The 23,309-nt window shown below is 45.2% G+C and overlaps 1 protein-coding gene across 1 annotated transcript in view; it reads left to right on the forward strand.

The window, feature by feature from the left end:
• LOC127568905 (vitellogenin-like) overlaps positions 1-23,309 on the forward strand; it is an 84,181-nt gene that overhangs the window by 34,340 nt on the left and 26,532 nt on the right. The window contains exons 21-26 of the mRNA XM_052013161.1: positions 3,113-3,332; positions 5,907-6,058; positions 7,724-7,918; positions 9,646-9,879; positions 17,167-17,220; positions 17,989-18,072. Of these exons, the coding sequence (XP_051869121.1) occupies positions 3,113-3,332; positions 5,907-6,058; positions 7,724-7,918; positions 9,646-9,879; positions 17,167-17,220; positions 17,989-18,072 (939 nt within the window). The remainder of the gene's footprint in view (positions 1-3,112; positions 3,333-5,906; positions 6,059-7,723; positions 7,919-9,645; positions 9,880-17,166; positions 17,221-17,988; positions 18,073-23,309) is intronic.

A 23,309-nucleotide genomic window follows, 5' to 3' on the forward strand; every position in this document is an offset into this window, starting at 1 on the left:
TGGCTGGGACTTGAGGGACTGAGTTATGGAGCGAGGTTGAACAGGTTGGGGCTTTTTTTACTGGAGCGTAGGAGAATGGGGTGATCTTATGGAGGTTATAAAATCATGAAGGGTGAATGCACTCAGCCTTTTTCCCAGGGTTGGGGAATCACAGGTTTAGGGTGAGAGGGAAGAGATGTAATAAGAACCTGAGGGGCAACTTTTTCACCCAGAGGGTGGTCAGTACATGGAACGAGCTGCCAGAGGAAGTGGTTGAGGCAGGGACATCAACAACATTTAAAAGGTACTTGGACAGGTCCATGGATAGGAAAGGTTTAGAGGGATATGGCCCAAACTTGGGAAAATGGGACCAGCTTAGATGGGAATCTTGGTCGGCATGGACCAGTTGGGCCAGTGGGCCCGTTTCCGTGCCGTCTGACTGTATGACTCTGAACCAGGCTCCCCAGCTGACAAGGCAGTGGGTACAAGGAGAGAATTGTTTGCAAGTTTGATACCATTCATTTCAGATAGAGAGGACCTTTGAGCAACTCTTCAAGTCTGGCAAATCAAATACAATGTCGTCAACTTCTTTTAATTAATTTATGGGACCTAGGTATCATTTGGGAGGCCACCTTCTATTCCCCACCTCATAATATCCTTGAAAAGGTGGTGGTGAGCTGCTGCCTTGAACCACTGCAGTCCTTCTGGTGAAGGTGCTCCCACTGTTGTGTTCGACCAAGTCCAGACCCAATCCAGATCTTTAGAGTCATTGTCACAGAAACAGGACCTTCAGCCCAACTGCTCCATGCCGACCAAGATTCCCATCTAAACTGGTCCCACATTTATCCCATATCCCTCTGGACCTTTCCTACCCACGTACTTGTCTGTGTCTTTTAAATGTTGTTAATGTACCCACCTCTACCACTTCCTCTGGCAGCTCAGTCCACACACCCACGACCTTCTGTGTGAAAAAGTTGCCCCTCGGGTCTCCTTTAAGTCTTTCTCCTCTCACTTTAAACCGATGCCCTCCAGTTTTCGACACCCCTACCCTGGGGAAAGCAGGTGTGCAGAAGAATTAACACAATCACCCTGTTTACCCCAGTGTGAGAAGCACCCCTCATCTGTCCTAACTCCTCAAGTTGTTGAGATCAAGGTCTTTGTAAATCCTTTGTCTCATACACATTTCCTTATGACACAGAATGAGGCCGTTTGGCCCATTGAGTCTATACCAACTCTCACAGCAATCCTATCAGTCTCATTCCTTCACTTATTTCCCTGTACCCCATTTTACTCACATTCCCATCAACTGCCCGCAGATTCCACCCCTCATCCACACACTGGGGGGCAAGTTACAGCGGCCAATTGACCTGCACATCTTTGGGATGTGGGAGGAAACCGGAGCACCCGGGGGAAACCCATGCGGTCACAGGGAGAACGTGCAAACTCCACACAGAGAGAGCTGGAGGTCGGGATCGAACCTGGGTCTCTGGAGCTGTGAGGCAGCAGTACTACCTACTGCATCACCCTGTGCAATATCATCATTGCTGAATCGCTATTGCCATGACAAGCATTATTGTAAATAAAATAAGAGAGTTCATGCAAAATTCTGGGTTAAACTCATAAGGGAGGGTGAACAGAATGGATCCCTGCTCTCGTGGGAAGATGAAAGCCAAGGAGAGAACTGAAATGCATTGATAAGGTCAGGCAGAGAGAGAGTGCTTCTACTTGTGGGGAACAGCAAAAATAGAGGCCATCAAATTGACAGAGAACATAGAACATAGAACAGTACAGCACAATACAGGCCCTTCGGCCCACAATGTTGTGCCGACCTTTAAACCTCACCTAAGACTATCTAACCCCTTCCTCCCACATATCCCTCTATTTTAAATTCCTCCATATGCTTATCTAGCAATCTCTTGAACTTGACCAATGTACCTGCGTACAATGTACCTTCTCTCCCTAGAGGAGTCGGGAGAAAACTTTTTACCCAGAGTGCTGGGCAGACATAAAACTGTCTCCTGGTTGAAGCAAATAGCTGGGTGCTGGATAAAGCCAGCAGGGAGAAGGGAAGGGAAGATGTGGAAGGATAGGAGAACTGGGATGTTAGATGCACTGGTTCGGCCTCATCCCTGTTTCAGTAACCCAGATGTAGTCTTGTTTATTATTCTGGCCAGTAGTCCCACTACCCATCACAGGGCTGCTCCGGTGAGTTGAAGGGGAGCTGGGGAACTTGGGGCCCTGTGAGTCAAGGAGTTATACAGCACAGAAACAGGCCCTTCAGCCCAACTCGTCTATGCCAACCAAGGTGCCTTCCTGAACTAGTCCCATTTAGCTGCAATTGGCCCACATCATTCTAAACCTTTCCCACCCATGTACCTGTCGAAGTACCTTTTAAATGTTGTAGCTGTACCCACCTCTACCACTTCCTCTGGCAGCTCGTTCCACACACCTCCCACCCTCTGTGTGGAAAAAGTTTCCCCTCAGGTCCCCTTTAAATCTTGCCCCTCTCACTTTAAACTGTTACATTTATTTCCCTGTAACCCATTCTCCCCACATTCCCATCAACTGCTCCCAGATTCTACCCCTTGCCCACACACTGGGGGCATCTTGCACAGCTAATTAACCCATTTAGACTCCCCTAACCTAGGGAAAAGACTGTGACTATCTACCTTATCTACGCCCCTCATGGTTTTACAAACCTCTTCAGACTCCTACACTCCAGGGAAAAACAGTCCCAGCCTCTCCTTATAACTCAGTCCATCCAGTCCCGGCAACATCCTGGTGAATCTTTTCTGCAGCCTCTCTAGCTTAGTGACATCCTTCCTATAGTGTGGTGACCAGAATTGCACACAATAGTACAAGTGCGGTTTCACCAATGCTGTAACATGATGTCTCAACTCTTGTACTTAGTGCACTCGGTGAGTTGAAGGGGGGTGTGGGAACTGGGGCCCCAGTGAGCTGAGGTTAGGTACAGCAAACATCACCTGGTCAACCAGATGCAAAACCATCAAGATCTCCAAATGGTGAGATAGCAGATTGTGGGAGTGTTACTGTAAAATTGTGTGAAAGCAGAATGAAAGTTGTGTCCCTCCCCAGCTTCACCAGTGAATCCCTTATTGTTGCCCGTCTGCAGACTGATGTTTATCCTGGGATTGGATCGGATGGACTTGAGTGTTCCGACAAAGCCCAGCGACCTGCACCGAAGCCTTGGGTATATCACTCCTGTATCAGCATGTCTAATTTTGGCTTTGAGGTGTGCCTGGATGCAAAAGCTGCAAACATCCTCTACATCCGACACAGTCCGCTCTACAGGCTGATGGGAACCCACGTCGCCAGAGTGTTAGTCAGACCAGGTAACATTGCAGCAAGTTTACTTAAACTTCATTGTTTCCTTGGTATGTGGTATTAAGGAGGCTCGGATATCCCAGCTCCTAGGTCAGGAAGTCAGCCTGCTGAGACTGAGACATCAGAGCTAGGGCAAGTTTACCAGTCCTTATTGGTAAATTGGTGTATTATTGTCACATGTACCAAGGTACAGTGAAGGACTTGCCTTGCATACCGTCCATACAGATCAATTCATTACACAGTGCATTGAGGTAGTACAAAGGAAAACAATAACAGAATGCAGAATAAAGTGATGCAGTTATAGAGAAAGTGCAGTGCAGGCAGACAGTAAGGTGCAAGGTCATAATGAGGTAGATTGTGAGGTCAAGAGTCCATCTTATCGTACGAGGGAACCGTTCAATAATCTTATAACAGCGAGTTAGAAGCTGTCCTTGAGCCTGGTGGTACGTGCTCTCAGGCTTTTGTATCTTCTGCCCGATGGGAGAGGGGAGAAGAGAGAATGTTCGGGGTGAGTGGGGTCTTTGATTATGTTGGCTGCTTTACCAAGGCAGCAAGAAGTGTAGACAGAGTCTATGGAGGGGAGGCTGGTTTCCGTGATGTTCTGGGCTGTGTCCACTCTGCAGTTTCTTGCGGTCATGGGCAGAGCAGTTGGCATACCGAGCCGTGATGCACCCAGATAGGATGCTTTCTATGGTGCATTTGTGCAAATGTGGACCATTTTCCATATCTTGGAAGTTACGTCTCCTCCAATGTCAACCTTAATGACAAGATCCAACATTGTCTTAAATGTGCTGGAACAGCTTTTGGACGTCTCCGAACAAGAGTCTTTCATGATCGTGACATCCGAACAGACACTAAAATGTTAGTGTACAAAGCAGTGGTGATCCCATCACTCCTGTATGCATCAGAAACTTGGACAACATACTGATGACATCTGAAGGCACTTGAAAAGTTCCATCAATGCTGTCTTCGAAATATCTTAAATATCAGCTGGGAAGATAGAAGAACCAACGTCAGTGTGCTACATGAAGCGAAAACAACAAGCATTGAAGCCTATGTTATCAAGAACCAACTAAGATGGAGCGGGTCATGTTGTTCGAATGAAAGACAAACATCTGCTGAAACAAATCTTCTACTCCCAGCTTAAAGTAGGCAAACGTAAAAGAGGCGGACAACAGAAGAGATTCAAAGACATTTTAAAAGCCAACATGAAGAAATGTAACATCGACATCAACAATTGGGAAACCAGTACTAAGGACAGGAAACTCTGGCAAACCATCAGCCGAGAAGGAACAGCAACCTTCGAAGCCAACAGATGTGCAGAATTAGAGAAAAAGAGAAGGAAATGGAAGGAGAGGCAGCCACAACCAAAGGCCGATCTGCCATCTGGAACTACCTGTCCTGAATGCGGAAGAACTTTCAGAGCCAGGATTGGACTCATAAGCCACTTGAGGGCCCATAAATAGATCAACGGAACGAAGACCATCATCCTCGACCTCGAGGGATAGCCACGACGACAATTGTGCATTGATAAAAGTCGGTGAGGGTCAAAGGGGACATGGCAAATTTCTCTAGGCTCCTGAGGAAGAAGTAACTTCCTCAATAAACCAACTGGTAATACAGAGATCAATCGAGAGAATCAGGAGAATGGGAAGTGGTTACTTTATTTGAGTTAATTTGGTTAGTTTAAGTGCATTTCACTACTTCAACTTTGTGTCAGTGTTTTATAGAGTTTCAATTTTTAAACAATGTTTTTAAGATAAGATAAGATCTCTTTATTAGTCACATGTACATCGAAACACACAGTGAAATGCATCTTTTGTGTAGAGTGTTCTGGGGGCAGCCCGCAAGTGTCGCCACGCTTCCGGCGCCAACATAGCATGCCCACAACTTCCTAACCTGTATGTCTTTGGAATGTGGGAGGAAACTGGAGCACCCGGAGGAAACCCACGCAGACAGTGTATTTTATGTTTTAAGACTTCATGTTTGTACGAGTGTTAATCAGATTAGGCAATGCTGCAGCAATTAGTTTTTTTTATTTTCATTGTTTTCTTGGTAAGTGGGTCCTGTGGCAAGGGCAACGTTTATTGACCATCTCTAATTGCCCTTAAGAAGGTGGTGGTGAGTGGCCTTCTTGAACTGTTGCAGTCTGTTTGGTGAGGAATCCCACGGTACTGTTGGGGAGGGAGTTCCAGGATTTAGATCCAGCGATGGTGAAGGAACAGCAGTGTATTGGAGAGGACCTGCAGTAATAGTGTTCCCATGAGCCAGCTGTCCTCGTCCTTGTTGGTTTTGAAGGTCATGGTTTGGGAGGTGCCGTCGGTGTAACCTGGGTGAATAACTGCAGTGCATTTTGTGGACGGTGCACACTGCAGCCACTGTGTGCCGGTTGTGGAGGGAACGAACGTTTAAAGGGTAAATGGGGTGATGACCAAGTGCACTGCTTCGTCCTGGATGCTGTTGGGCTCACTGGGAATTGCTGGATCTGCACTCAGCCAGGCAAGTGCAGAGTGCTGCACTGTAATTGATTCTACTCACCGCACACTGCATCCATGATAACAAACACTGTTTCCCTTTGCCAGTCCATTCCGAGGCGGAGGTCAAGAAGTTAATGCTGGAAGTTCAGACAGGGCCCAAAACAGGTGCAAAAATTATTCGACTTCTGGAGAAAGAGGAGCTTCCACTGGAGCGAACTTATGGAGGCACTGTGTTAATGAAGGGATCTCACGCTCAGGTACTGTGGCTATCCTTTGTAGCACTGACCATAGTTGCAATGCCATTAACCAATGACCTAACACATACAAAGAGAGGATTGCATTTCTTTAAGATGAGATAAGATCTCTTTATTAGTCACATGTACATTGAAACACACAGTGAAGTGCATCTTTTGCGTAGAGTGTCCTGGGGGAGTCCGCAAGTATTGGTATTGGTTTATTATTGTCACTTGTACCGAGGTACAGTGAAAAATTTGTCTTGCATACCGATCATACAGGTCAATTCATCACACATTGCAGTTACATTGAGTTGGTACAGTGCATTGAGGTAGTACAGGTAAAAACAATAACAGTACAGAGTAAAGTGTCACAGCTACAGAGAGAGTGCAGTGCAATAAGGTCGCCACACTGCCGGCACCAACATAGCATGCCCACAACTTCCTAACCCATAGGTCTTTGGAATGTGGGAGGAAACCGGAGCACCCGGAGGAAACCCACGCAGACACGGGGAGAACGTACAAACTTTAGGGACTTCAAAGGACCTTACAGGCAATTGTGTTGGCATGAGAGGTGAGATGGGGAAAGGAGAGGGGCAGATTTTCCACCAATCGGCGGATTTTACCCGCTCGCCTGGGCTGGTTAACCACTGGCTCCAGGAGACCTGCTCTGCACTAATCAACTGCTCGTGGGCTCTAAAGAGGCTCGGATATCTCAGCTCCTAGACCGGGAAGTCAGCCAGCTGAGGCTGAGCCAGGTCAGAGCTGGGGCTTCAACAGTCCTTATTGGATCAATGAGAAGCATCAGGAGAATGGGAAGTGGTTTCTTTATGGAGTCATGCAGCACAGAAACAGGCCCTTCGGCCCAACTGGTCCATGCCGACCAAGATTCCCATCTAAGCTAGACCCATTTCCCTGGGTTTGGCCCATATCCCTCTAAACCTTTCATATTCATGGACCTGTCCTAGTGTATCTTAAATATTGTTATTGTACCTGCCTTAACCATTTCCTCTGGCAGTTTGTTCCGTATACTTGTGGAAAAAGTTGCCCCTCAGTTTCCTATAAAATCTCTCCCCTCTCACCTCAGACCTATGCCCTCTAGTTCTTGATTCCCCAACCCTGGGAAAAAGACTGTATGCACTCAACCCTCATGATTTTATGCACCTCTATAAGATCACCCCTCATTCTCCTACGCTCCAAAGAATAAAGTCCCAGCCTGCTCAACCTCTCTCTATAACTCAGTCCCTCGAGTTCCTGGCAACATCCTCATTATTTGAGTTAATTTGGTTAGCTGCAGTACATTTCACTACTTTGCATCAGTGTTTTTTTTGTCAGAATTTCAATTTTTAAACAGCGCCGTGTAGCGGTTAGTGTAACGCTTTACAGCACTAGCAACTCGGGTTTAATTCTGGCCACTGTCTGTAAGGAGTTTGTACGTTCTCCCCGTGTCTGCGTGGGTTTCCTCCGGGTGCTCTGGTTTCCTCCCACATTCCAAAGACGTACGGGTTAGGAAGATGTGGGCGTGTTATGTTGGCGCTGGAAGCGTGGCGACACTTGCGGGCTGCCCCCCAGGAACACTCTATGCAAAAAGATGCATTTCACTCTGTGTTTTGATATACATGTGACTAATAAAGGTATCTTATCTTAGTATTTTTATGTTTTAAGACATTTGTAGCTGCGATTTCACAGACAGGTTTGAGAGCTGATGAAGCTGGGGATGGGATCTTACTCTCAAAGCCTTTTGGGGCAACAGTCAGCCACAAGAAGGGAGAGGCCATGTGCTACCCCGAACCCGCCTCGCGTTACTTTACACATGCGCCCTGCAGTGACAGCCCCTCTGACAAGCACGGCGCCACCACATTGCGAGAATCTGCACGGTTCACGGTCAGGCCACCAGAGATCAGACATCTCACTGGTCAGCAGAAGATCCGAACTGCTGCCTTATCATCAGGGTGTGGGCAGTGATTTAAAATTGACCATATTTGGAGGGAAAGTTGATCACAGACACACGGGTTCTCGACGAGGGCGGACACCCCCACATCCATAGAGGGATAATGATTAGTATGGGGTCACCACAACACTCCACCGCCTCCTTGCACACATCCCGAGTGAGGCAAAGCCCTTCCACCATGGATTGATGGGTTTAGGAAACAAACCCTTCGGCCCACCGAGTCCGTGCCGACCATCACCCACCCATTTACACCAACCCTACACTGATCCCATTTTATTCTCCACACATTCCCATCACCTCCCCCCAGGTTTTACCCCTCACCCACATACAAGGGATAATTGACATTATCAAATTAACCCACCAACCTGCACATCTTTGGGATGTGCGACAAACCTGGAGCACCTGGGGGAAACCCACTCCTGTGGCTGTGTGAAATCAGCCACGATCATATTGAATGGTAGAACAGGAATGAAGGGCTGAGTGGCCTACTCCTGCCACTACTTTCTTCTGCACTTGGTTCCATGGTGTCATCAGTTGTGGGGAGTCTATCAGGTTGGGTCAGAAACATGACCACTTGCGTCTCTCAACACACCTTCTACTCAACACCCGGACTCTGCCGGAAGCCTGTGATACAGAGAGGAAAGAGAAGCCAATCTACTCAAACCCATCAGGTGGGTCGGTGGGTTAAGTGGCCGCTGTAAGTTGCCCCCAGTGTGTGGGTGGGGGGTAGAATCTGGGGGGAGTTGATGGGAATGTGGGGAGAATGAAATGGGATCAGTGGAGGGTTGGTGTCAATGGGTGGGTGATGGTCGGCACAGACTCAGTGGGTTGAGTATGTATGGTTAAAGCTGGCATGGACCTCTTCCCTCGTCACTTGTCAGTGGTCTGGTCCTCAGTTGTATTAAGCAGGAGTGCGTCTGTTTATACAGCACCTTTCAAAGTGTCCCAGCCACAGCATGGGCAGTGAACTATGACCACGGCTAGGTCATTAGAGATGGGATCGGTGGCCAATCCGACCCCTCAGACTTGTTCCGCAATTCATCAGACCAAGTCTGACCTCCGCTCTCCACACTATTTTCCAGTCCTCTGATACCAATGTCAGTTCTGAAAGCCTGAATGACCTCTGGACCAAAGGCTCTGTTTCCATGCTGTATGTCTCGATGGCTCAGTTCTCCCAACCAGTTCAGCTTCAGATCCGAGAAGTTGAGCCCACCAGAGTTGTAGAGTCATACAGTGTGGAAACAGGCCCTTCGGCCCAACTGGTCCATGCTGGCCAAGGTGCCTTCCCAAACTAGTTCCATTTGGCCCATAATCCTTTAAACCCTGATGCAGGGTTTCAACCCAAAACATCGACCATCCCTATCTCCCCACAGATGCTGCTCGACCTGCTGAGGTCCTCCAGCAGGTTGTGTGTTGCTCCAGATTCCAGCGTCTGGTGTCTCCCTCTCAACCTTTCCTGTCCATGAACTTGTCCAAATGTCTTCTAAACATTGTAATTGTACCCGCCTCTACCACTTACCCACTGCCCTCTGTGTGTGAAGAACTTACCCCTCAGAGAACGGTGTTCTTTGAATGATAGTGGATCTTCCATTCTTGTTGTTTCTGCTGGTATCTTCCCAATTATTGGACACTTAGTCCTGTGACCTTGTCTTGTTTACAGTCGAGGTTGCAAAATCAGACTGGGTTGGGAAGCTCTTCATCCAGTGGCCGTTCCTTGCGAGGCAGGGACTCCTCTCAGAGCGACTCTTCGCCGAGCGGACAATCCCTCCATTGGCACCATCCCACTAACGAGGAGGACAGCCGATGGGGTTGGATACCGGGGAAGAGGAGCGACAGCTCACGTCAACGTTCCCACTGGAGCAGAAGCAACTCTGATCGGAGCCACAGGCCCCGGGTACGGACTCCTTTCCTCCTCACCTCTCAATGGTCGGCTTTTCACTTGTTTTAAGCGGGAGTGCGTCTGTTTACACAACACCTTTCACAGCGTCCCGACCACTGCACAAGCAGTGAACTACAACCACTGCTGGATCATTAGCGATAGGAGCAGCAGGCCATTCGGCCCTCAGACTTGTTCCGCAATTCATCAAGACCAAGTCTGATCTGATCTCTCTCTACACCATTTCCCTGCATTACCTCTGCACCCCCTAATTCCTTGGCTATCCATGTCAGTTCTCAATGACATCAGTGATTGAGTCTCCATTGTTCTCCATGGTAGAGAACCCCTCTGAGTGAAGATGTTTCTTTTCATCTCGAGGATACATTAGGATATAGACCAGTTGGGAATGTGGGCAGAGGAATGGCAGATGGAGTTTAATGCAGACAAGTTTGAGGTGTTATACTTTGGGAGGTCAAATGTTAGAAGGAAGTATAGAGACTCTTAGGAACACTGACGTACAGAGGGATCTTGGGGTGCAAATCCATAGCTCCCAGGAAGTGGCAGGTGGTAATGACGGTGTACAGCAGGCTTGTCTTATTGGCTGGGGTGTTTGAAAGTCAGGAAGTCACGTTGCAGCTGTATAGAACTTTGGTCAGGCCACATTTGGAGCATTGTGTGCAGTTCTGGTCACCTGGTTACAGGAAGGATGTGGAGGCTTTGGAGAGGGTGCAGAAGAGATTCACCAGGATGCTGGCTGGATTAGAGGGTATGAGCTGTAAGGGGGTGAATAAATTTGGATTGTTTTCTCTGGAGTGTCGGAGGCTGAGGGGAGACCTGATAGGGGAGACCTAAAATTATGAGAAGCATAGATAAGGTAGACAGTCAGAGTCATTTTCTGGGGTAGAAATGTCATACCAGAGGACATGCATTTAAGGTGAGGGGGAAAGTTTAAAGGAGATGTGTGGGGCAAGTTTTTTTTTACACAGAGAGTGGTGGGTGCCTGGAATGGGCTGCCAGGGATGGTGGTGGAGGCACTTACAATAGTAAAATTTAAGAGGCATTTAGACAGTCACATCAACAGGCAGGGAATGGAGGGATATGGACCCTATGTAGGCAGATGGGATGAGTTAAAATTGGCAGCATGGGTTGGCACAGACATGGTGGGCTGAAGAGCCTGTTCCTGTGCTGTACTGTTCTGTGTTCTACATCCTTTCTCAGTCCTATATAATCTACCTTTGTTTTGAAACAGTGACTCCCCTAATTCTAGACTCCGTAGCCAAGAGAAATATCCTCCCCATGTCTAACCTTTCAACCCCACTGTGTTTTTCCTTAAGGTCACCTCTCATTGTCTTAAACCCTGGCCTACCCAATCACTCCTCATGTGACTGACCCACCATTCCAGGCACTCTCCCAGAGCATGTACATCCTATAAGTGCCAACACTTGCAATAAGTGCCAACATACCACAACTCTCTGCTGTGACCATGTGTTGGCTTTCAGTGTATAAGGTCGCTCAGCTTGCTTTGAGCATCAACACTATCTAATCCCTCAACTTTTTAGATGAGATTAGATTAGATATTTATTTATTAGTCACATATACATCAAAACACAGTGAAATATGTCTTTTTGCGTTGCTAAGAATGTGCTGGGGGCAGCCCGCAAGTGTCGCCACTTTTCCGGCACCAACATAGCGTGCCCACAACTTCCTAACCCGTATGTCTTTGGAATGTGGGAGGAAACCGGAGCACCCGGAGGAAACCCACGCAGACACAGGGAGAATGTACAAACTCCTTACAGGCAGCGGTGGGAATTGAACCCAGGTCACTGGTGCTGTAATAGTGTTACGCTAACCACTAGGCTACCGTGCTGCTCTTTCATTGTTTTTATCTACCTAAGAGGTTAGCCTTGCCTTTTCCACATTATACTCCTCTCCCCCAGCCTGTCTCCATTAATCCTCCTCCCTGCTCACGTTTCTGCCAACCCAAGAAGGACCTATTTATTCCTCAGAGAGTCATAGAGTCATACAACATAGAAACAGGCCCTTCGGCCCAACCGGTCCATGCCAACCATGATGCCCTTCTAAGGTTGTCCCATTTGCCTGCGTTTGGCCCATATCCCTCTAAACCTTTCCATTTACCTGTCCAAATGTCTTTTAAATGTTGTTATTGTACCTGCCTCACCCACTTTCTCTGGCAGCTCGTTCCATGTACTGACCACCGCTTGGTGAAAAAGTTGCCCCTCAGGTTCCCATTAAATCTCTTCCCTCACCCTAAACCTATGTCCTCGAGTACTTGATTCCCCAACCCTGGGAAAAAGACTGTGTGCATTCACCCTGTCTATGCCTCTCATGGTTTTATACACCTCTATAAGATTACTCCTCAGTCTCCTATGCTCCAGTGAATAAAGTCCCAGCCTGCTCAACCCATCTCCATAATTCAGTCCCTCGAGTCCTGGCAACATTCTCGTAAATCTTTCCTGCACCCTTTCCAGCTTAATGGCATCTTTCCTATAGCAGGTTGATTACAACTGAACACAATACTCCAAATGCAGCCTCACAAACATCTTTCTTTTACAATCTTTTTATTAGTTTTCAAATTAATACAGATTAATATATCAATGTTTCTGCATGTAATACAAAGAGATCAGGAGAACAATCATGACATGGATAATCATAAAGAACAATAGAGTATAAAAAAATCTGTAGATCCAACGATCTGTTAGTGAATGAATATAATATAAAAGAAGAAGATTTATTATAAAATATAAAAGAAAGAAAAAAATCCCCCAAAACAATAAGAAAAATTATAAACAATATATCAAACCAAACTAAGCGAAAGAAAAAAAAATTCAAAAAAAAACTGGACTAAAATTTCTCAGTAGAAACAGAGCAATATTATGTCATCAACTCCATTCCTTTAAATTGAAAGGTAATTATAAGGGGATCTATATCATGTGAAAATATTGAATAAATGGACTCCAAACTTCCTCAAATTTAAGCGAAGGATCAACAGTACCGCTCCTAATTGTTTCCAAGTTTAAACATGATATAGTTTGAGAGAACCATTGAAAAGTAGTAGGGGGTATTGGATCCTTCCATTTAAGCAAAATGGATTGTTTGGCCGTTAATGTGACAAAGGCAATCATACTGTTAGCGGAGGCAGATAGATGGCCAGATTCTATCCTTGGTAAACCAAAAATTGCAGTGATAGGGTGAGGTTGTAAATCAATCTTCAATACATTTGAAATAATGTTAAAAATATCTTTCCAATATTTTTCCAAAAGAGGACAGGACCAAAACATATGTGTAAGAGAAGCCACATTCGATTTACATCTGTCACATATAGCATTTATATGTTAATAAAAACGAGCTAGCTTATCTTTTGATATATGGGTCCTGTGAACTACCTTAAACTGTATCAACGAGTGTCTGGCACACATTGAAGATGTATTAACTAAATGAAGAATTTTCTTCCAAGTCTCTATAGGTAAAGATGTCTGGAGTTCACTTTCCCATTCATTGTTAATTTTGTCCAGTGATTCTAGACTTATTTTCATAATTAAATCAAAGGTTATTGTTATCAAGCCCTTCTGACAAGGATTAAAACCAAAACTTTTTTCCGTAATTTCAGTTTTGTAAGGTGTCGGAAAAGAGGATATAGTAGCTTTTAAAAAATTTCTAATTTGCAAATATCGAAAAAAGTGTGATCTCGGCAAATTGTATTTGTTAGACAATTGTTCAAAAGATGAAAAAGTTATCAATGAATAAATCACAAAAACATACTATTCCCTTCCTTCTCCATATAGAAAAAGCTGAGTCAACTCTGGATGGTTGAAAGAAAAAATTAGATTGAATGAGACTTGATAGATTAAATTTATTCAATCCAAAAAATTTACGAAATTGAAACCATATTCGTATTGTATGTTTGACAATTGGGTTAATCATATGTTTACTTAATTTGGTAAGTGCAAAAGGGAGTGGAGCTCCTAAAATAGAAACTAATGAAAATTCAGGTACTGATTGGGACTCAAGGTGTACCCATTTGGGGCGTTGAATTACATCTGAATCTCGTATCCAAAAAATTAAATATCTAATACTGATTGCCCAATAATATAATCTAAAATTAGGCAAGGCCATACCACCATCCTTTTTTAGTTTTTGTAAATATTTCTTACTTGGCCTTGGGTTTTTATTCTGCCAAATATATGAAAGAATTTTAGAATCAATAGTGTCAAAAAAAGATTTCGGAACAAAAGTTGGAATCGCTTGAAATAAATATAAAAATTTTGGTAAAATAGTCATCTTAACCGCATTAATTCAGCCTTCCAATGATAAAGACAGTGGGGACCATTTAGTAAATAATTGTTTAACATGGTCAATTAAAGGCAGTAGATTAGCTTTAAATAAGTCCTTATGTCTCTTAGTAATCTTAACACCTAAATACATAAAATAGTCAGTTACCAATCTGAAAGGTAATTGGCTATAAATTGGGATTTGCATATTTAATGGAATAAGTTCACTCTTATTAAAATTTAATCTATAGCCAGAAAAAACACTAAACTGATCTAATAGTGATAGTACTGTGGGGATAGATTCCTCCGGATTGGAAATATAAAGTAACACTTTATTCAGTATACTTAAAATTCAATTTTAGTCCTAAATTTATATCTGCAATTAAAATGATTTATTATGCACCTATGGCTTCAATACAATAACAATCAAAGATCTCCTTTGTTTAGGCTTTTTTGAGGTACTAGACAAGGCTGCTTGTTAAGCCCTTTATTATTTGATCTTGCTTTAAAACCTTTGGCTATTGCACTTCGGGATTCTTCAAATATATGTGGTATTACTCGTGGACAGACGATTCATAAGATATCTCTTTACGCACAAACATCCTTCTACAGTTAACGAACTCTCCATCCTCATTGAAACATTACTCCCAATTGTACATTCTCTAACCCTGTTGAACAACCTCCTGCTTGTGATATTATCAAAAGCCTTCTGAAAATCCAAATACACCTCACCCCTGTATAAGTCGTTGGTGAGGCCTCACTTGGAGTACTGTGGGTCACCCTGTTATAGGAAAGATCTGGTTAAACTGGAAAGAGTGCAGAGGAGATTTATGAGGATGTTGCCAGGACTGGAGGGCCTGAGTTATAGGGAGAGGTTGGCCAGGCTGGGTCTTTATTCCTTGGAACGTAGGAGAATGAGGGGTGACCTTATAGAAATGTTTAAAATTATGAGAGGCAGCGATAAGGTGGACGGTAACAGTCTTTTCCCCAGGGTAGGGGAGTCCAAAACTAGGGGGCATAGGTTTAGGGTGAGAGGGGAAAGATTTAAAAGGGACCTGAGGGGTAACCTCTTCACGCAGAGGGTGCTGAGTATACGGAACGAGCTGCCAGAGGAAGTGGGTGAGGCAGGTACAACAGTATCGTTTAAGAAGCACTTGGATAGGTACATAGAGGGGCGGGGCTTGGAGGGATATGGGCCAAATGCAGGAAATTGGGACTAGCTGGGTGTGCACTGTGGTTGGCATGGACTGGTTGGGCCGAAGGGCCTGTATCCGTGCTGTATTTGCTCTATGACCCACAGTTTTCACCTTACCTACTCTATTAGATACACCTTCAAAGTCTAATAGATTAGTCAAATATCAATCCCCCCTCACAAATCCACGAAATGGAGGGACATTTTGTGCGAGCATTTCCCACAAACAGTGAAGTGATAAAGTTTCCAACATATTTTGTTCCTATTTCAGATTTCCAGCATCCTTTTTTTATTGTCATTTACTGTTTGAACGCCCTGCCACTTCTCTTCCAGGAATGCCTACCTTGAAAGCTTTAACAATAAGGGTTAGAAAGATCTTAGAGCAGGATGAAACGTCAGCACAACATTGTGGGCCAAAGGGCCTGTACTGTTCTGTTTCTCTCTCCAGATGCTGCCTGCCCTGTTGAGTATTCCCAGCACTTTTTGGGTCAATTGGCCCAACCCGCCTGTGGTAAACCCATTCTGACACTTCAGGGGTCAGTTATGCCTCAGACTAAGAGGCTGACGTCTTGTCCACATCCCTTCGGGTCTGGAGCAACAAACAATCTGCTGGAGGAACTCGGGGTCGAGCGGCATCGGTGGGCGGGGGAAGGAATTGTTGATGTCTTGGGTGGAATCCCTGCATCAGGACTGAGGGGGGAGATGGTCGGGATGAAGAGGGGACGGGGGAGTGGTGAGACAGGAGTCTGGGGTGATTGGTGGCCCCCACCTCGCTGCATCTGTTGTTGTCTTTTCTCCCTCCCTCTCCCTCTCCGGCTCCCTCTGCTCCATCTATCATCCACCTGCCACTGTCTCCCAACCACACCCCCTCCCCTCCCCTCCCCTCCCCTCCCCGGCACCACCTGCCTGTCATCCTCCACCACCCCCCTCAGTCCGCCAGTCACCTTGGACTCCTTTGCTGCTCCTCCTCTCCTCCTCCTGCCGGCCATCTCCCCTCTCCACTGATTCTGAATGGTCCATGAACCCACGTACACTGGAATCAGATCTAGCAGCAGATTATCATAGAACATAGAACAGTGCAGCACAATACAGGCCCTTCGGCCCACAATGTTGTGCCGACCTTTAAACCTCGCCTAAGACTATCTCACCCCTTCCCCCCACATATCCCTCCTTTTTAAATTCCTCCATATGCTTATCTAGTAATCTCTTGAATTTGACCAATGTACCTGCCTCCACCACCGCCCCAGGCAGCGCATTCCACGCCCCAACCACCCTCTGGGTAAAAATCTCCCTCTGATATCTCCCTTGAACTTCCCACCCATTACTTTAAAGCCATGCCCTCTTGTATTGAGCATTGGTGCCCTGGGAAAGAGGCGCTGGCTCTTTATCACTGATATATTATGTGAAATTTGTTTTACTTCATTATTCCTTTGTTTTGCCCTATTGATTTATAGTAATTTTATATCTTTGCACTGTACTGCTGCCACAAAACAACAAATTGCACAACAAATAAGTCAGTGATAATAAACCTGATTCTCATTCTCAGTCCTGATGCAGGGATTCAACCTGAAACGATGACAATTCCTTTCCTCCCACAGATGCTGCTCGACCCGCTGAGTTCCTCCAGCAGATTGTGCGTTGCTCCATATTCCAGCATCTGCAGTCTCTTGGTGTCTCCCTCGGGATTTGACTGGGAAATCCAGGCCTTGTTTAGGAAGGAAGCTCTGGTCTTACTGTGAATTGACTTACCTCAGTGTGGCCATGTTTACCCTCTGTTGGAAAGAATGCACAATGTGATGATATTTTAAAAATATGTTTTCACAGAGAACGAACAAAGAGATCCTGGAAATTGAGTTCAATTCAGCTCAAAACAGCCAGGTAAGATCATGTTCAACAGTAATTTCCATACAACATACAAGGAGGCCAATCAACCCATCAAGTCCAGGCCAGCTCACATTTTTCACTAATTTTCCCCGTAACCCATGTTACTCACATTCCCATCAACTCCCCCCAGATTCTACCCCTCACCCACACACTGGTTGATGGTTAGTGAGAACTCGATGGGCTGAAGATCCTTCTTCTGTGCAGTATTCCTTTACTGTCAAAATATTTAAGAGTAACCAACTTATTGGTATTGGTATCGGTTTATTATTGTCACTTGTACCGAGGTACAGTGAAAAACTTGTCTTGCATACCGATCGTACGGGTCAATTCATTACACAGTGCAGTTACATTGAGTTAGTACAGAGTGCATTGATGTAGTACAGGTAAAAACAATAACAGTACAGAGTAAAGTGTCACAGCTACAGAGAAAGTGCAGTGCAATAAGGTGCAAGGTCACAACAAGGTAGATCGTGAGGTCAGAGTCCATCTCATTGTATAAGGGAACTGTTCAATAGTCTTATCACAGTGGGGTAGAAGCTGTCCTTAAGCCTGGTGGTACGTGCCCTCAGGCTCCTGTATCTTCTACCTGATGGAAGAGGAGAGAAGAGAGAATGTCCCGGATGGGTGGGGTCTTTGATTATGCTGGTTGCTTCACCAAGACAACGAGAGGTAAAGACAGAGTCCAAGGAGAGGAGGTTGGTGTCCGTGATGCGTGCCTGTTGTTCAGAACACTAATTTGTTTCATTAACCTTGTGGATTCAGGTTGGAAGCCAGACACAATCCTCTGGAACAAGACCGACCTCAAAGTCCTGGCAGCAACGCAGTAGCAGCCAATCTTCCGAGGAGGTTTGTTCTACAAGTGTCAGCCCACCTTGATCGACGGTGGGCTGGGATCCAAGGAGAAAGATTTCATGCTGCAGTTTTATAAAGTTTGGTTAGGTCATGATCGAGTTTATTCTGAGCACTGGATCAAAATGAATATAACAAAACCTGCACCCTAGTGATAGGCATTAGCTGTCCTGTGTGAAAGTGATCACTGAACGTAAAGCGTCTCAGTAGTAATGGGCCGTTCTGTGCCCAGCATGCACTGTGGCTGAGAAACCACCCTATAGCTGGAACAGCTGTCAGAACATGCAGTCAGGGAGATGGTGTGGTTTCCTGGCTCCTGTGCAGGCTGGGTGAAAGGATCCCCATTTCACAAAAGCCACTATTTTCACAAAACCTGCTGCTACCTGGCATTAACTGGTCGCCTCAATAAGAAGGATGTGGAAGTTTTAGAGAGGGTGCAAAGGAGGTTTACCAGGATGCTGCCTGGTTTGGAGAGCATGTCTTATGAGGATAGGTTGAGTGAGCTTGGGCTTTTCTCTTTGGAGAGAAGGAGAATGAGAGGTGACTTGATAGAGGTGTACAAGATGATAAGAGGCATAGATTGAGTGGACAGTCAGAGACTTTTCCCAGGGCAACAATGGCTAACACGAGGGAACATAATTTTAAAGTGATTGGAGGAAGGTATAAGGGGGATGTCAGGGGTACATTGTTTACACAGAGAGTGGTGGGTGTGTGGAACGCACTGCCGGCAGAGGTTGTGGGGGCAGATACATTAGGGACATTTAAGAGACTCTTAGATAGACACATGAATGATGGAGAAATGGAGGGCTAAGTGGGAGGGAATGGTTTGATAGATCTTAGAGCAGGATAAAATGTCGGCACAACATTGTGGGCTAAAGGACCTGTACTGTGCTTGTAATGTTCTGTGTTCTATTAACTGGTGTCACTGACCTATTAAGAATTTAAGCAGGAAGATGGAAGGAAGGTTTAACATAAAAGTGATTGTGACTGAATGGTAATTGGTTTATTACTGTCACATGTACCGAGATACAGTGAAAAACTTTTGTTTGCATTCCATCCAGGCAGATCATCCCATACATAAGTCACTCAAGGCACTGATGGGTCTTTGTAATTTGTTGGGGGTCCTCATACATGAAACACAAAGGTGCAGCAAGTAATTTTGAAGGTAAATAAGATGCTAAACATTATTGCATTAGGATGAAGTACAAGATGAAGAATTAAGACAGAAAATACAGGGAATATTCAGCAAGTCAGACAACAACTGTGGAAACAGAGTTAATGTTCAAGGTTGATGACTTAACCACCTCTAAATCTTTTCTCATATCACTTTTAGTTCTTTTGCCTATTGCCTTTTTTCCATATCACCTGACTCCTGACATTGGGCAAAATTTTAAGGGACAGGATTTATGTTCACTTGGAAAGGCAAGGACTGATTAGGGAGAGTCAGCATGGTTTTGTGCAGGGGAGATCCTGTTTTGCAAATCTGAGTGAGTTTTTTGAGAAGATTATGTTATATTTGTTCTTCATCACGAGACAAACTTGGCTTGGGTTTAACATCAGAACATTTATGTGAAAACAACAACAGACTGCAAAGACAAGCTGGCTTTTCCCGCTCTTTCCAGCTACTTCCTGATCCCCCATGTGACCCCTTTCATTGCCTGCTGGGAACTGTAGTTCTTTATTATAACTGCACAACAACACACAATAACACATCTTCCCCCTTTAAAGAAAAACAAACACAATACTTTGTCCTTATAAACCTGCCAAGAACCCTTGTCCACTCAGCAGCTTTCAATCAGACTCTGAGGTGGTTTAATGGTCCTTTTTGGTCTGGGACTTGTTTCCGCAGGTGTGTTGCTTTTATTTGCTGCATTGGTGCTTTCCTGGGAACTCTGGTCCACATGTTCATTTTCTCCATCTGCTGGTCCCTTTAGTGTACTGACAGGAGACGGGTCACAGCCATAGGTTGGAGCTTGTGGTCGTAGATCCACACGGTTCCTCCTCAGGTGTCCCTCGCTCCGTCTGGATCTGGTATGAATGTGGATTTACTTCCTCTTGCACAACTCCTTGCATGGACCATGTGCCAGAATCATGATCTCGGATTTGCACTTGATCCCCAGGCTTCAAGGCTTTTCGCTGTCTTGTGATTCCGTTTCTGTTTTTCTTTCCCTTCCTCTTTAGCCTGTTTGACCTTGTGTGCTCCTTCAGGTGTCAACAGGTTTTCACGTATTGGAAGGTTAGTGCGTATGCGTCGACCCATCAGCATTTGGGCTGGTGAAAGGCCGTTCTGCAGTGGTGCACTTCTGTAAATCGTTAGACTTCTGTGGAAATCCTCTCGTCCATCTTGTGCTTTCTTCATGAGACCCTTCACCACCTTAAATGAACTCTCTGCTAGGCCATTAGATTTTGGGTGATGTGGGCTTGAGGTTATATGTTGAAACCCCCCAAACATTGGCAAAGGATTCAAATTCACTGCTCAAAAATTGTGGACTATTGTCTGATACTACTTCATATGGAACTCCGTGCCTCGCAAACACAGCTTTCGGGAACATGATAACTGCTTTGCTGGACGTTGATTGCAGTGTCGCAACCTCTGGGTAATTGGAAAAGTAGCCTGTTACAACAACATGGCTCTTCCCATTACAGTCAAACAAATCCACTCTAGCTTTGAAATACGGCCTGTCTGGTACAGGGTGTGGTGTAAGTGGTTCTGCTTGCTGCTTTGGTCTGTAGGTAAGGTATATTTCACATGAAGCAGTGGTCCAGCTGATGTCTTGGTTCATCCTTGGCCAGTACATCACTTCATGTGCTCTACGTTTACATTTTTCCTCCCCAAGATTCCCTTCGGGTAACTTCTGGAGCATCTCCTTGCGTAGTGACACTGGAATCACAAACCTGTTCCCTTTGAAGACCATATCTTTCACTACTGACAGTTAGCTCTGCATGCCCAATAATCCCGAATACACATTGGACAGTCATCCTTTGCTGCTGGCCATCCTTTCCGTATTGTATCCTTGAGCACTTTCATTGTTTCATCTTCCTCTGCTGCTTTCCTAATCTGCTCTGTTCTGTCTGGAGATACTGGAAGACAGGTGACTATCATGTCAACATAGGCCTGTATATCTGCATTAACTTGTTGGTCACTTTTTTCTGTTCTGTCGACTGCTGGAGACAGCATCAGCAGCAAACATATATTTTCCCGGTGTGTAGACCATCTTCACATCATATTTCTGCAGCCTTATCAGCATGCGCTGTATCCTCATGGGACAGTCATTCAGTGGTTTGGATGTAATTGAGACCAATGGTTTATGGTCTGTCTCCACTTCAGTAGCTTGCCCATAGATGTACTGATGGAACCTTTCACATGCATATGTAGTGGCGAGAAGCTGTTTCTCTATCTGTGCATAGCTGGCGTCTGCACTTGTTAAAGCCCTTGATGCATAGGCCACAGGTTGCCATGTGCCATCATGCTGCTGCAGTAGTACTGATCCAAGGCCGTGCTGGGACGCATCAGCTGATATCCTGACACATTTCCGGATCATAAAACTTCAGCACGGGCTCTTCAGTTAGGACCCTTTTTAACATCTGGAAATACTCTTCTTGCTCATGAGACCAAATCCATTCATTTTGTTGCTCAAGGAGTGACCTAAGTGGTGCTGACACTGTTGACAGTCAGGGGATGAACTTAGCCAGGTAAGTCACCATCCCTAAGAAACATCTCACCTCCTCTTTGTTTTGAGGCCTCTCCATGTTGTTAATGGCTGACGTCTTTCTTGGGTCAGGCTTCACTCCCTCTTCAGATATGACATCTCCTAAGAAGGTCAGTGTCTTCACACCAAACTCACATTTCTCTTTATTTAATTTCAAATTGACATTCCTGGTTACGTTAAGCACTTGCCTCAGTTGAGTATCGTGTTCCTCCTTGGTGGACTCCCAGACGATGATGTCATCCGTCATTGTCTCAACACCAGGTATGCCCTCAAAAATCATGTGGATGGTTTTATGGTAGACTTCTGGTGTGGACAGTATCCCATATGGCAGCCGAAGATAGCGATATCTTCCCTGTGGTGTGTTAAAAGTACACAGTCTCGAACTTGCCTCATCCAGCTTCATCTGCCAAAACCCAGATGATGCGTTGAGCTTGCTAAACCTTTTGGCACCTGCAAACCGGGACATGATCTCCTCCCATGTTGGCCATTTAAAATGCTCTCTCTTGATGGCTTTATTAAGATCTCTTGGGTCTAGACATATCCGCAATGCTCCATTTTTCTTTTGCACAATGACCAATGAACTCACCCAATCTGTTGGTTCTTCAATTTTCTGTATGACATTCATCCATTCTATGCATTCTAGTTCTTGTTTAAGTTTATCTCTAAGTTGAAACGGAACTTTCCTGTATGCGTGGACAACAGGAGCCACTGCCTCATCTATGTGAATTTTGTGTACACCAGGTAAGCATCCTAGCCCCTCAAAGACACCTGCATACTCTTCCATGAGCGTTGTGTGGTCATCTTCGGTATGTGAAGTTACTAAGAAAACTCTTTTCACTAGGTTGAGCTTTTCACATGCACTCAGACCTAATATTGGCTGTACTCTCTTTTCTACAATCAGTAGCTGTGATTTTAAGTGCTGCCCCTTGTGCTTGAAGGTCATCATACAGCCCCCTTTTACTGGAACTTTCTCTCCAGTGTAGCCTGTCACTTTTAACTTCACAGGGTAAATCTTACTCTTTACTGTGAGAGTCTTATAATCATCCATGGATAACAGATTCACCTGAGCTCTGGTGTCAAGCTTGAATGGAATTACTGTCTCATTCACAGTTACTGGAACAATCCATTCTGTTTTACCAGCAGCCACAGTCTGTACAGAATCCACAAAGAATTCCTGCATTTTCTCATCAACTGTGTGCACCTTTCTCTTGTTAGCCCCAGCTTTGCAGCACCTTGCAAAGTGATTCTTCTTCCCACAGCTATTGCAGGACTTCCCACAAGCAGGGCACATCTTTGGAATATGCTTACCTCCACATCTGCTGCATTTGCTGTTTGAGCCTTCCTCTTTGCTTTGCTGTTGCTTGCAGAAACGCCTTGGGAGCTGCTTCTCTGTTTTCACAGCATGTACTGTTGTGTCTGCTCTGTGCAGCTCCTTAGCTTGTGCTCGTGTGGTTTCTGCTGACCTACACACATTCACCGCCTTTTCCAGGGTCAAATCTTTTTCACACAACAGTCTTTCTCTGA

The sequence above is a fragment of the Pristis pectinata genome, chromosome 3 (assembly GCF_009764475.1).
Source record: "Pristis pectinata isolate sPriPec2 chromosome 3, sPriPec2.1.pri, whole genome shotgun sequence".
Lineage (NCBI taxonomy): Eukaryota > Metazoa > Chordata > Chondrichthyes > Rhinopristiformes > Pristidae > Pristis > Pristis pectinata.